Below are 14020 nucleotides of genomic sequence, written 5' to 3' on the forward strand. Positions count from 1 at the left end.
TGATAATTAAATTAACTTGATATATTAAGTTTCCAAATGTAGCTTGTTACAAGTTGAGCATCAAAATCTAACATTACATGTCTACAAAATGAACAAAAAGAAAGTATGTGATTGTTTTTTTAGCTCTATTCCAACTCAAGAATATCCAAAAGCACTAGGAAGTTCATTTTGTATCCACCAACTTGTAGTAGTAGTCAAGTGTCACATCTTATCTTCACAGTCTGTTTCAATATCATTCGAGCATTGCATCAAAGAATCATCTAGTGAGAAAATCTATGATCAAATAATGTATATGTTAAAAACTAAACTTCAATAATGGAAATATAGAAAGATCACAAAGAAGAAAGAAAGAAAAAAATGGAACACATAGATTTTACGTGAAAACCCTTTCTGGAAAAAACCACGAGCAGAGGAGAAGAAAATTCATTAATGCCAAACTCAAATGATTATAAGAGGAGTTTCAACCATAACTATTTATAGGTTGAAAAAGCCTAATTCTAATCAATGCAAAATATATTTTACTACTAAATCTTCTAGAAAGAAAATATATTTTGTCTAACTTGACTTGCAAGCAATCTTTTAAAATTTGAGTCGCACAACTCTAACAATCTCCATCTTCACACGAATTCTCACGATCAAGTTATTCGCCACGAACTCTCAACGAACAAGTTTTCCACCTCTTCTATGAAACCCCTTAAGGGTATTCTTCAATAATAAACAATGAGACCCTCTCCCTGAGAGCCAGATCCAGACACAATATGCTTCATCTTGTCATACGATGTTAAGGAAGTATAGACTTCATCAACTGTGAGAGATTCGCGGCTATGCAAAATAGTATCTCTAAAGGTTGAATAAGGCTAGGGAAACAAATAAAGTAGATTTAATCCTAAATCTTCTTTATCATACTAAAACTTCATGGCCTCTAGGTCCAAGAGGATTTCTTTAGACACAATTAATTGTTCGTACACAAACGTACCTTCCTCCAAACGATCAGCATAAAACTGTTGCTTCATATGCAACTTTCTAGTTAGGGTTTTTGACATGCGTAGTTGTTGCAGCTTTGCCTATAATGTAACAGTAGTCTTCTCTTTCATCACGTCCTGTAGAATTTCATTTGACAGATGCATATATAATTATGTTAAAGCCTTTTGATCTTTACACTTCTTCTTTTCTTCTGTCAATGTCGAAGACATCTTATCTAACCCTAGCAGGACATTCTCTAAATCCATCTGTGCAAGAACTATCTGTATCTTTAATTGCCATAATGAGAATCTGGTGTTGCAATCCAATAGTGAAATATCATACTTCATTGTTGCCATTACTGTAATCGAGACAAGCAACTCGAAAAGCTCTGATACCAATTTGTTAAAAATTGAATGTCGATAATGGCAATGTAGAAATATCGCAAAGAAAAAATAGAATACACAGATTTTATGTGGAAACCTTTTCAGAAAAAACCACGGGTAGAGGAGAAGAAAATTCACTAATGCCGAATTTGAATGATTATACGAGAGTAGTTTCAACCACATCTATTTATAGGTTGAAAAAGTCTAATTCTAATCAATGAAAAATATATTATACTACTAAATCTTCTAGAAAGAAAATATATTTTGTCTACCTTGACTTACAAATAATCTCTTAGAATTTGAGTCACACAACTCTAACAGTATATATATATGCATATATGCTTAAGTACACAAATATGTATTTAATGTACAAACATGTTGCTAACCAGGTAGTGAACATCTCAATAAAATTCAGTCTGTCAATATTCAGGCTATACTTAATCTCTGTCACATTTAGACTATACTTGCAAATCATTACCAAAAAATCATCTAGGCATTTAATCTCTGTCAACATTCAACCTATACTTATCGATCATTCTCATTAATTGTAAAAATAAGTAATGAGCATTTCAACAAATAATTTTAATCTATTAATTACGTATATCATGTCGCCAACCCCTTCACTTCTCAACTAAGCATTTCCATTGATCTTCATAAACACCTTTTGGAACTTACTATTTGATAATGTTAGATTAAAAGCATACCAAATTTTGAAGAGAAAATAAAATTAGAAAACTCATGTGGAAAGTGCTACTCATTGCACCAATGATGGTGCTACATTTGCACAAACATACGATTTTCATCATTTTTTTTTATTTCTTAAGATAAATAGATAATATTGAAATTAAGTTGTTATTAGTAAAATAAAGAAAAAAAAGGTTAAAAACTTAATTAAAAATAAGAGAAATTTCACAAATAGTGAAAAATGAAGACATACAACATGGTAACAGATCCCAAATTTTGATGCAAAAACTAACCTATACTATTAATTTTGTTTCCCAAACCCAAACATTATACAAGAACATGTATATTAACAGTGAAGCCATAAATCAATGATATTATTACATAGCTATCGTAACAATTCGTGTATATATTCTTGTCTATGTGTAGACTTTTTGATTGGTTAATATTTTGGATTATATAAATGTTGACATTTTTTGTATTTTCATGTCGTGGCTGGCATTATTAGCTCTAGTATCATCTATATATTGAATAAGGAACAACAAAATAGATTATAATGATAAACAAATCAACCAAAATCTACTGGTAACATGTGATTGAAGCATGGACTTAATGAAGACAGGAGAATGAGTGTCCAAACCAGATTCCAATTTTCTTATTTTCTCCAAACCCTCTACTCTAGCTTTATTTGAAGCATACACTTGGTTTGACAAATCCCTATTCTTAGATACCTTAAATTTACCGCCAAAAAGTCATTAAACCTAAAAATACAAAAAAATAAAAATAAAAAAAATCCAAACAAGCATTACCTTCTAGGTATCATCACTTTATCCACACAAACCTACTTAAAGAGATTAAGGTAAGAAAAATGCCCTCATTTTTAACTAAACCCATGAAAGAGAGTCGAGGAAATCACTCACTTCTTGGCAAATTGGGGATGGGTTTGTTGGTGACACAACTCGATTTTCTAACCATAAATAATTTTTTTTCTACTGTCTTATAAACTATACAAAGTGAGCTTTTCATTAGTAAAAACAATAAATAAAGAAATAAAAATTGAAGGAGGAATTGCAGAGAGATGGAACCAAAAATGATTTGAAAATGGGGTACGAAGAAGTGTAGAAAGTTGTTGAAGATTGAAAGCTTTCATTCTTTTCTTGTTTTCTTCCATACGAAACTGAAAAAAAGGGAAAACTAAAGAGGAGAGAGGACAGAAAAATCTTTGGAGGCAACAATTTGATGAATAGGAGAGCAGGGTTTTAGTGGGATTTTATAAAAGAAATTATCGAAAGAGAGCTACAGATATGATGGCTGACATCTCTACTATCAACAGCTTAGGAGACTTTCTCGCGTCTCCATAGGTAATCTAGAGAGACGTAGCCTAGTGTCTCCATTGGTTAATTCCAATGAATAAAAGGAAAATACCTATATATTTGACAACAAATAATCAACTCAAAGAACTTACTTACACCGGTGTATATAAGCATTTTCCCTTAAAAGAATATTGGAGGAACATCCGACACGTTTAACAAGAGATTTGAGGGAAAAAGAACTTACTTACACCGGTGTAAGTATTGATAAGAGACCAAATGAATGTCAGCAGTGAATTTATGTTGGATTTTGAATCAAGTTAAAAAATAAAGAATCAATTCAAACAATAATGAATCGATTTAAAACAACAAACAATTGATTCAAAGAAGTAAAGAATCAATTTAAAACAACAATCATGAATCAATTTAAAGAAGCAAATAATCGATTTAAAGCAACAATAATGAATCGATTCAAATAAGTAAAGAATCAATTTCAAACAACAAATAATCAATTCAAAGAAGAAAAGAATAGATTTAAAATAACAAATTTAGTAACAACCTTATTCGTTATTTGCATACGTATAGATGAAATACTTATATCACAAATTCATTCATGCAATATATATATACATAAAAGTAAGCAAAAAAAAAACTTGATATAAGTAAATTTGAAATCGTATAGATTGATAAATTTTCAAGATAGTGAAGATGGACATACCATTGTCTCTACTCCAATATCGTGAATTCGTAAGGAAGCGAAAATGGGGAGAATGAGAAATTGGCATTAGAAGAAAGAAAACAAGGTTCAAGAGACCTACGAAGAAAGCAAGAACAGAACATCTCAGTGTTTAAGTTGTGCAAACAATTTAGAAACCTACAGAGATGATGACTGACGTCTCTACAATTGACATCTTAGGAGACGCAAGAAAGTGCCTCCTTAGGTAATCTAGAGGGACGCAACTTAGTGTCTCTATTGGTTTGTTCTAAGGAGACGCGACAAAAGCGTCTCCTTAAGTTAGGCCTAAAGAGACGCTTCGCGATGATGCCTCTTCAGTGCCTATCTAAGGAAATGCTATTTATGTGCATCTCTACATATTAATGCCAGTCAATTTAAGAAGACGCGATCTTGACACGTCTCAAGTCATCTGTCACCTTTGACATATTATGTTATAGTGTAAATGCAATACTTAATAAATAATATAAATACTATGAAAATTTTAAAAGAAAAACATTAACGAAATTCAACCTTAATTATCACCACCATATACTCCAATATAGCAATAATTAAATCCAATAATTTTGGACTTAATGTAAAAGCAAAGCAATTTGAGGAATGTTGAATATTTGCCATTTCTATAACATTTGAATTTAAATTCCTAAATTTACTTTAAAAAATTAAATATACTTATTATCTAGATTAAATTAAGTATTATTAATTGAATTATACTAATCATCGGATATCTGAATCTATTAAATATCTGTATTTAGTAAGAAATTTTAAAGAGTAATGTGAAAGATAAATTCAAATATTAAAATTTAAATTTATTATTTATAAAAATAAAATAGATTTAAATTATGAATATTCGAACCTTAATAATCACATTTGCTTTGGATTTAGTGTAGATAATAATTAAAATATATGAGTTTGAATATTTTTTAAATTTGTAAAACACAAATTAAATATTTACAAATATTCAAATTTGTGCTTGTTATCCTAATTTTGATTAATGCAATAATTCTTTTAGGCGTAACAACTTATTTGATCCTTCCAATTTAATTTTTTTTTAGTCATCAATTTAATTTTTTATCTTTTCACCTCAAACTGGATGACAAATTTAACTTTTTAAACTTTCTTGATATAGCATACTTGTGGATGACACGTCAACATTTGATTAATCTTTTTAAATTTTAAAAATTCATAAAAATTCAAAAATTTATTTTTAAATTTAAAAATCTTTAAAATTATTAAAAATATATAAATTTTATAAAAATAAATTTTTAAAATTTTTAAAATTTTAAAAAATTAATTAAATGCTAACATGTTATTCAAGTGGCAATTCACGTGTATGCTACGTCAACAAAGTTAACAAATATTAACTTTTCCATTCATTTTAAAGTGACTTGAATAAAAAATTACAAGTTTAAGGACTAAAAAAAAGGATAAAAAGTTAAAATAAATTTTTTTTTTGTAAAATTAGAATTAAAAAAAATCATTAATATAAAACATGGCAGATAAAAAAAATATCTAAAATAGCAGCGCGGACGCTTCGCTAGTGAGTAAAGTAGAATAAACGACCTTATCAAGCATTTGTAAGCTAATGAATAACTTGAATTCTGCGTAAATTTTGAGTTGTAGCAAATCAGTACATATATTTAATTATTTTCTTCTATTAGCCTTCTTTTATCGTTTGTTTTGTTATTTACCCTCCTAAGCAATTATTAAAATAATTTTTATATATGAATTAAATTATATTTTAACTTGAAATATCATACATAATAAATAATTAAATTTACCATCATAATTAAGTTTTATGTGAATTTTAATAATATTTATTTTTCACCTGTGCCATAAATTTAAATCCATGTAAACTTAAGATTGCTGGCTTCCAATTTATGTAATGAGAATCTAGAGTACCAGCCTCGGCCTGTAGGATTAATCATAGAGATTTGGCTGAGAAGTTTAGGTCCCTTGAGGCATGTGGATGGGTCAGTATGCTTATTATAATGCATTTAAGGTAGGGCCATTGTGAATGTCGACCATAAACTTCAACCATAAAATCAAAAACAATTAAGATTATGGCCCGTAGTTAACTAAAGATTTATATTTTAAAGATTTTTTTGGCATTTGATACATCATTAACAATATTACTATTTTCCCAATGGTGTGACATAATTATTGATGCCGAATTAGAAGAAAACATATAGCCAACTTTTTTAGTTTAAACAAATAGAAAAGAAAATTTAAAAATGAGAGAAAGGAAAGCGTATGTCAGCAACTCCGCCTCTGGTTGGAGGTGGAATCAGATAACTATTTAACCGAGTCGCTTTTTCACTTCCAAAGTAGCTTCACCCTTATTCCAAGGGCTACTCTGAGGCTATGGTTGCCTTCTCCTCATAAAATAAAGTCTTTTCTTTCTTTATAAATAGCATCCCCACACACACGCAAGCACAAGGCCACACACACAGTCCCAGAAGAACAAGCGAGCAACTTGACTTTATGAGAGGCTAGGCTAGGCTTCATTACCTCTCGTTGTTTTGTGTTTTTGATTTATCGACCAAACCAGAGAAGATGGTTGCAGAGACGAGGAGAGAGAGAAGGAGTGAAGTGGCACCATTTGCGGTGATGCTCATAATGGAGGGTTGCACCATAGCATTGACGATATTGGCCAAAACAGCCTTAACGGCTGGGATCAACCCTTTTGTTTTTGTGGTGTATACCAATGCTGTTGGCTCCATTCTCCTACTCCCTTTTTCCTTCCTTTATCATCGTGGGGAAAGGTGTGTCTGTGTCTCCCTCTCTAGGCTCTACATGTATCTTTACAGGACGTATGCATATGCTTTATTTTCAATTAACCCACTTCTTCACCATTGTTTCTTTATCATTAATTGCAGAATAGAACAATCGCTCTTCACCTTCCCACTCCTCTTTCGTATTTTTTTCATGGGTTTAACAGGGTAGTTTTCTCTTCTTTTCTAATGTTCCTGCTGCTACAAACTGTCAAAGCTATTTTCAAAGTGAAGATTGATTTTTTATTTTTATTTTTTTATATCCTGGTGTTGATTTGTAGGGTTGCAATCTCTCAGAACCTTGCGTTTCTCGGGTTAAGCTACAGTTCACCAATCGTTGTATGCGCAATGGGCCTCTTGATGCCTACCATTTCCTTCTTGCTTTCCATCATTCTCAGGTTCTTAACTTTCTCGCAACCATCTCCATTTTTCTTTCCTTTTTGTTTTAATTTGTCGATTTCAGTTTCTTTTTTTAAAAAGAAGAAGAAGTGAGAAAACATATTTAATATTCAAAGTTGACGAGTACAAACGGAAAACAGTTATCTAGATCCTTTTTCTTTTTGGTTCAAAATACAGATATCTACGGGTTCACCCATGCATGATTCATGATAATGATATAGTTAGAATATTGAATGGTATATATACGGTGACTTAGCTTAGTGTTATTTATTCATCGCGTTTTAATTAAGCTGAAAAATTATTAAAATTTTTTTATAAAATAACAAATATAGTTATGAGAATATATTTTTCATTTTATATTTTATATAAAATAAAAAAGATGCATATAATAAAATTATCATTTACTTTTTATATGATTTTTTTTATAGATATATCCAAATGTGATTACCTTAAATCTAATAATTGATAAACGAAATAACCTATCACTTCCATTATACAATTTAAAGAGTAGAGGAAGTTAAGACCACGGCCCATTGGACTCAATCGTTAGTAACTCCTAAATTTCAAATATTGTAAATAAAGAAAATAAATATCAGTTGAAGGAAGGTCAAAATCATTGTGGTGGGATGCTTAGGAAAAAAGAAACACTGTCTATTGGAACATCTTATTCAGCGTTGGCTGAAATTTCATAATTATCACAGGACGGTAAGGCTGGATTGGAGAAGCACAAGCAGCCAAGCCAAAATGATTGGAACTTTTATATCAATTGCAGGTGCAATTTTTGTAGAACTATACAAAGGCCCGTTTACACGACCATCACCTGTTTCACTTGACCACCACCTTCAAGTTATACCAAAACTTTTTGTTTTCTACTCGACGCCAGATCGTTGGGTTCTTGGGGGTATTTTGCTTGCGGCTGCTACCTTGTCGATTTCAGTATGGAATATTGTTCAGGTACAAGGTTTTGGTCCACAAATAAACTAAGCTCAGTATTTGGTTTTTGTGTCTTGAAACCTTGTCCTCCTTTTATCATTCAAAAACAATAAAACTTTTTTGTTTGTCAGATGGGAACCGTCAAACAATATCCACAAGTGATGAAAGTGGCCTCGTCTTATAGCTTAGTTGGGACTATCCAGTGCCTTGTTTTTTCTTTGATCATGGAAGGAGATCTAGATGCATGGAAACTGAAACGCAAGCCGGATCTCCTACTCATTATTGTGACAGTAAGACCCCCCCCCAAAAAAAAAATAAAGAAAAAAAAAGTGAAATTTAGCTAACACCAAACATTACAAGTTAAAGAAAATTAGTGACTAATAGATTCCATAATGATGGTTATAGGGAGTATTTGGGAGTATTATCCGTAGCAACGTTCATTTAGCATGTACGAGAATGAAAGGCCCTTTTTATGTGCCTATGTTCAAGCCCTTTGGGGTAGTCTTTGCAACAGTTTTCGGAACCTCTTTCTTTACAAACAGTCTTCATTATGGAAGGTAATTAAAATCTTTCTCCCTTTTCTCTTACCTTTCAAATCTTTATATGTTGTTGACACAAAAAGGTTGTACAGTGTGATAGGTACAATAATAGTAGGAACGGGATATTATGCTGTGATGTTTGGACAAATCAGGGAAGAGGAACTTCGTAAAGAGCGTGAAGTTGGAACAGTGAGTGATATTCCAGACCTCAAGGCCCCTCTGTTGCAGGAAAACGAAGATGCCCAAGTCTAGAGCCAGGCCAAGCAACCTCTACAACTATTATTGAATTAAAAAATCAAGTGGAAAGTGTCCCTTTTTTTCTGTCAAAAAAAAGAAGGATTCAACAGCAAGAGGCCTGGCCTGTCAAACCAGAAGGTGCTGTGATTTTGTAGAAGCCCCTTCTATTACATGTACATACATTTGATAGGATGGCCTTTCACTGTAAAATGTAAATCTTCTTGCTGTGTTTTCCCCCCTACTTGTTGGAGGTTCGAGGACAGATTCTTAAGTTTTAAATGACTCTGTCATATGTGGTTTCTGTGTGAATAAAAAACAGTGAAAAAAATGACAAAAATCGTATATGTTGTATTTATGTATTGGAGTGTTTAAAACAGCTATGGTGTTTGTTTGAAGGTTTCTTTAATTTGTTTACTTGCTCATGTAATTATCTCTTGTTTGCTGCATTTTTTTTCCTTTTACCTTTTTGAATCCAGAGCGCAACATAAGTTCACTGACAAGACAATATAGAGGAAATTAAGAAAACCCATGGCAATACATAAATTAATATTGAAAATACAAAGCAACAGGATTACTTTGCAGCAAGAAGTCACCACTCAACAAGATGAACTAATTAAGGATGGATCCTAGACAAATATTCTGAAGTGGGATCCTTGCATGTTATTTTATTACTAAGAAAACATGAGAGAATCCATTAAACAGGGCTAGGATCATGCATGGCATGGCATGGCATGGCCTGGCCTCTCTAAGCCTTACCGTGAAGATAGTCATCGATCTCCTTAAAGTTCTTCACTGCAAATTCCTTAATGACGCTTGGATCAGGGATCTCTTCACTTGCCTTCTCAAACTCACAGGACCATTTAACCAAGCTCGACTCTCCCTTGGGAACCACAATGATCTTGCCAATGAAAGTCTTGTAGTATTTCAGGAGATCCCCATCAATGATGCTGTAAACATATTTCTTCTCAGCTTCATCCACTGATTCGATTCTCTCTTTTGATACCTTAACGATTGGAGACCCTACCATGAATCAAACAAAAATGCAAAAAAAAAAAAAAAAGAATTTGAAGTCCGACCCTTAGGTACATTTGCATCAATGAATGCCTCGTACTGCATTTAAATTGGCAATTTAAGTTACAGTTTTAGTTACCTTCGGCATAGTTAATAAGACGAACAGATCCAGGGGCCTTGCCATCGCCTTCTAGCACTTGAATGCTCTTGTAATCATGGGACAAGGCTTGAGGGAAAATCGTGGTGGAGTCCCTAATGGTTCCCCACACTTTTTCTGCAGGAGACTTGAGCTCGAAATCCACATGAAGCTGCCCACTGGAAGCCATTGCTGTATTTGCTATTGTCTATATGCTAAAAGGGAGAAAAAGGCAGAAAGATTGTTGACATACACCTCGTAGCATAGATGTGTATATATAGTAGCAGAAGAGATAAGTGGTTTCTAAATGTCGCATTAAATATCTTTGGTACAGCTTCAACTGCCCATCCGGAGGCACAAGCACGCACCTAGCGAGGGAGTTGGTCGGGGCCCATTATTTGTGGCGTTCACTGATGCAATTTCAAAGCTAGTAGGTGAAGCAATAACTAATGGATCGTAGTGTAAAATATGTCATTTCAACGGGTTAACCCAAAAAAGCAATAAAATGTATTTGAAAATATAATTTTCTATTTTAAAACAAAACATGCTAATAAGAATGCAAACATATAATATATTTTATAATTACAAATATTTTTATTAATAAAACTGGCTAATGATGAATGCAAGTCTTTTGGATAGACTTTTCTAATAAGCCAATTTTATAAATAAAAATTATTTTAGAATATATTTTAATAACATGTTTAAATAGATGAAACAAACCAAACGAACTTTAATACAAAACACGGCTTAACATTTGATAAATTTAAATTAATTATTCAATGTTGTAGGTGGACCATCCTACTAGATTTGATTCAAAGATGAACAAATTAATTACTTGAGGCAATGTATACATTTATTAATCTAACAAGAAAGTAATATATAAGTTATTATTAAAAAACAAGGTATAAAAATATAAATTATTATTAATGAAACTTTATTATTATTTATTTTAGAATTTTAAATTTTTAAATTTAAGTCTCGAAATTATGTATGGATTAATTAATTAATTGAGTTGAATTACTTTTACATAAGCTATCAATTTAATACTTGTAATGATTTAATTTTATTTATGATGATTGATATAATTTGTTAGATCTTTTAGTTCATGATTTATTAGTTGTAACTTCAAATATAAATATATATATATATATATATATATTAGTATTTAATTAGATTATTCATTTCGTTAGAAAATTTTAAAATTAAAATTAAAATTTATTTTTAATATGATGAATTACTTGGCTAAAGAGAGTATATATATGAAATTATAAATCTTAGTGAATTATTATTTAACAATGCTAACAGTGCTTTTGGTTTTTAGCTAATTCAGTTGTAGTAGCGAGAAAGATTCATTAGCTCTCAGGGCTTCTCGAAGATGAAGTGATTTTCCTTTTAGATGGGACAAAATGATTGAACAAGAAATCAAAGTTGGGGGAAAATTTAAGTGAATTGAACTGCATGCCAAAGAGGTTGGCGCATAATCAATTAGTCGCTAAATTAAGGAGTAGTTTTTATTACGTGCATTATAGTCAGATTGAATTTATATGTGTTGATATAAGATATCAACGAGGTTGAAAAAAAAGGAAAGTATGGTAATGATGTTGGAAAAAGAGGAGGAGATGATATCGAGGAAGATTGATTCATCAATGTCAGGCTAAGATTCGGAAAAGTAGGAGGGTGGAGGGGAGAATTGAGAGAAGAGGATGATGGCTTAGCCTTTTAGGCTTTGTTAAAAGGAAAGGAGAGACCATTTTTTTATAATGTGCTTTGAGGGTATTTATAGGAGAGGTGATAATTCTAGGGTGGTCCTCTCTTGAAGATTGCACACTTGTTAATAACAGATGGCTTAAAAAAAGACTCGACCAGGTGGCCAAGAATGGATGGTTCCTTCTGTGGGAGGGGGGGAGGGGGAGCTAGTAGGTCAATAAGTGACCATTTAGACAATACAAGGCAGAGGGTTACTCGTGGATCTCTCCGACTGGTTTTCGTGTTGTCACATGTCCCTATCAAGGTAGAGGTATAATTATAGTTCCCTCCCCTAGTTGAGAGGTAGGTTTCAAAGTGACCGTGCCTCAAGACCATCTATAGGTTGCCCCCATGAGTGGTAGTTGTTGCAAATTAAGCAACAAGATGTGGGATGCAATTATTATCCCAATGATCCGAGAATATACGATACCTTGCAAGGCTATTGAAATTTATGTCTACCCCTTTTAACAATGTGTTGCTGTCAAAGGGCTAGGCCTTTTGTCTCACAATCCGTGTGGCCTTAGGTGATTCCTTTGCTTCAAATGTGCCTAAGTCAGCCTAACTCTCGTAAAGTGAGGATTCTCGCAGAATTCCTCTAAGGCAACAAAATATAAACGAAGCAATCTCAAAGACAAAAGAAGTTTGAAAGAGCATATTAGCCATAAAAAAGCAATGCATACAAGGTGTTTGAGTAAATTCTTTCAATTTAGTATTCACTAATAAAGAATGAAATACAATGTATTCAATGGATTACTACAATTGAGGGGAAGGATCTCTATCTCCCCCAAAACTGACTGCACAGATTGAGTTACATCAACAGATGAGATCGAAGCCTATCTACAATTAAGGGATTTACATAATCTCCAAGATTACAAAATCAAATCTTATCAAATTTTAAAAAAATCTACGATTACTTTCCCTATTTACCAAGGTAGCCCTAATTTACCATAAGTGTAACACCCATTAGCCCATTAGGAACATATGGTGTATACCAAATAGTCAACAGTCGGCCCAATGAACTGGGGCGTTACTGATATATTCAAAACCCTGGACTTGTTTCAGAGTTTGAGAAAAATAGTTATAAGGATTTCTCTTTACATTAAAACTATTAATCCTTTCTAGTTTGGTATTACATCTTTAAGTACAGTAATAAGAATTACTAAACTACTCATTAATTAGACTTTCCCGTTAAAGGCGAATACTCTCAATTTTAAAGATACAGGGGACACATGGCTAATCCACACACCTATGTGCTAGGCCGTGCGTCACACACGGTTGAGACACACGCTTGTGTTTCTACCTGTATGGACGAAAATAGGCCATTTCAAGGCCATTTTTCTCACCCTTTTAGGTAGCACTCTAAACATGACATTTTCACACATCAATTAACCCCCCAACCAAGCATTCAAAATAAGGCAAAATCATGTTTTCAAAAAAAAATAACATCATCTATACTCAAATACCTAAATTTACCTATTTAATCCATATAACTTGTCTACTAAAGTTAACCAAAAAATTGAATACAATAAACCTACATTGTAACAGCCCGATTTTGGGCCTAGCCGGAATAGTGGTCTCGGGACCACAAATATGAAGTCAGAGAAATTATTTTATTATTATTTTGATATTATAGCATGTTTTTAAGAGTGCATAAAAAATTTGGTGAAGTAATTTTAGCATTTGTGAGCTTAATTGCGTAAAAGGACTAAATCGCATAAAGTGCAAAAGTCCTAATTTGATAGCTAAAAGTTCCAAATAACTAGAGAATAAAATTTAGGGGCCTTTAAAGGGCAATTAGACCCTTTTAAAAGAGCTTGTCCGGCCATGAGACAAAGAAGAGTAAATGGTCAAAATGTTAGGTAAGTGATGACATATTAGGTGATAAAATAATACCTTAAGTGCCTAGCCTTCATCTCTTTCACCTATTCTTTCTTCTTAACTGAAAATCTCAGCCAAGAGAAGAGTTTTGAAGATTGAAATTTTCAGAAACTTATCATCTCTAGAAGCAAGTGATTTCTATACCCTTTGTTGATGATTTTTGCATTTTTGAGACCCTTGAAGCATAAGCTTTCAAATGAGGGTACTATTTTGCAAAATGATTAAGAGTTTAGGGTTTTGCCATGAAAGGATTTGTAATGTTTTCTGAGTTTTTATGGAAGAAAATGAGTCTTGGGT

At 32.3% G+C, this 14020-nt stretch overlaps 2 protein-coding genes and 1 long non-coding RNA gene across 4 annotated transcripts; 1 reads left to right on the forward strand and 2 right to left on the reverse strand.

Moving 5' to 3' along the window:
* On the reverse strand, positions 1–4370 carry LOC121220281 (uncharacterized). The gene is made up of 2 exons (XR_005917540.1): positions 4056–4370; positions 1–273 (listed from the first exon to the last, which is right to left on the reverse strand). It is a non-coding gene; the product is annotated as an uncharacterized lncRNA (long non-coding RNA).
* A 1942-nt stretch (positions 4371–6312) lies between these two features.
* On the forward strand, positions 6313–9366 carry LOC107886599 (WAT1-related protein At1g70260). Of its 2 annotated transcripts, none has more exons than XM_016810616.2 (7): positions 6313–6835; positions 6950–7012; positions 7126–7242; positions 7945–8197; positions 8308–8466; positions 8582–8733; positions 8808–9366. In XM_016810616.2, exons 1-7 carry the CDS (start codon positions 6627–6629, stop codon positions 8965–8967), a joined length of 1113 nt encoding a protein of 370 aa, XP_016666105.1. In that variant the 5' UTR covers positions 6313–6626; the 3' UTR covers positions 8968–9366. The 2 variants fall into 2 exon arrangements, with proteins under 2 accessions (XP_016666105.1, XP_016666106.1); XM_016810617.2 differs by having other exon boundaries at positions 6363–6835; positions 7978–8197.
* A 102-nt stretch (positions 9367–9468) lies between these two features.
* Positions 9469–10431, reverse strand: LOC107886601 (MLP-like protein 423). The gene is made up of 2 exons (XM_016810618.2): positions 10103–10431; positions 9469–9972 (listed from the first exon to the last, which is right to left on the reverse strand). Exons 1-2 carry the CDS (start codon positions 10287–10289, stop codon positions 9698–9700), a joined length of 462 nt encoding a protein of 153 aa, XP_016666107.1. The 5' UTR covers positions 10290–10431; the 3' UTR covers positions 9469–9697.
* Positions 10432–14020: the final 3589 nt, after the last annotated feature.

The sequence above is a fragment of the Gossypium hirsutum genome, chromosome A03 (assembly GCF_007990345.1).
Source record: "Gossypium hirsutum isolate 1008001.06 chromosome A03, Gossypium_hirsutum_v2.1, whole genome shotgun sequence".
Lineage (NCBI taxonomy): Eukaryota > Viridiplantae > Streptophyta > Magnoliopsida > Malvales > Malvaceae > Gossypium > Gossypium hirsutum.

Bases quoted from the DNA above. Each gene is read 5' to 3' on its own strand.
- LOC107886601 (XM_016810618.2), bottom strand. From the start codon at position 10,289: ATGGCTTCCAGTGGGCAGCTTCATGTGGATTTCGAGCTCAAGTCTCCT. The intron at 9,973-10,102 runs GTAACTAAAACT...GATTCATGGTAG, and splicing joins TCTTATTAACTATGCCGAAG to GGTCTCCAATCGTTAAGGTA.
- LOC107886599 (XM_016810616.2), top strand. From the start codon at position 6,627: ATGGTTGCAGAGACGAGGAGAGAGAGAAGGAGTGAAGTGGCACCATTT. The intron at 7,243-7,944 runs GTTCTTAACTTT...TAATTATCACAG, and splicing joins TTGCTTTCCATCATTCTCAG to GACGGTAAGGCTGGATTGGA. The intron at 8,198-8,307 runs GTACAAGGTTTT...TTTGTTTGTCAG, and splicing joins CAGTATGGAATATTGTTCAG to ATGGGAACCGTCAAACAATA.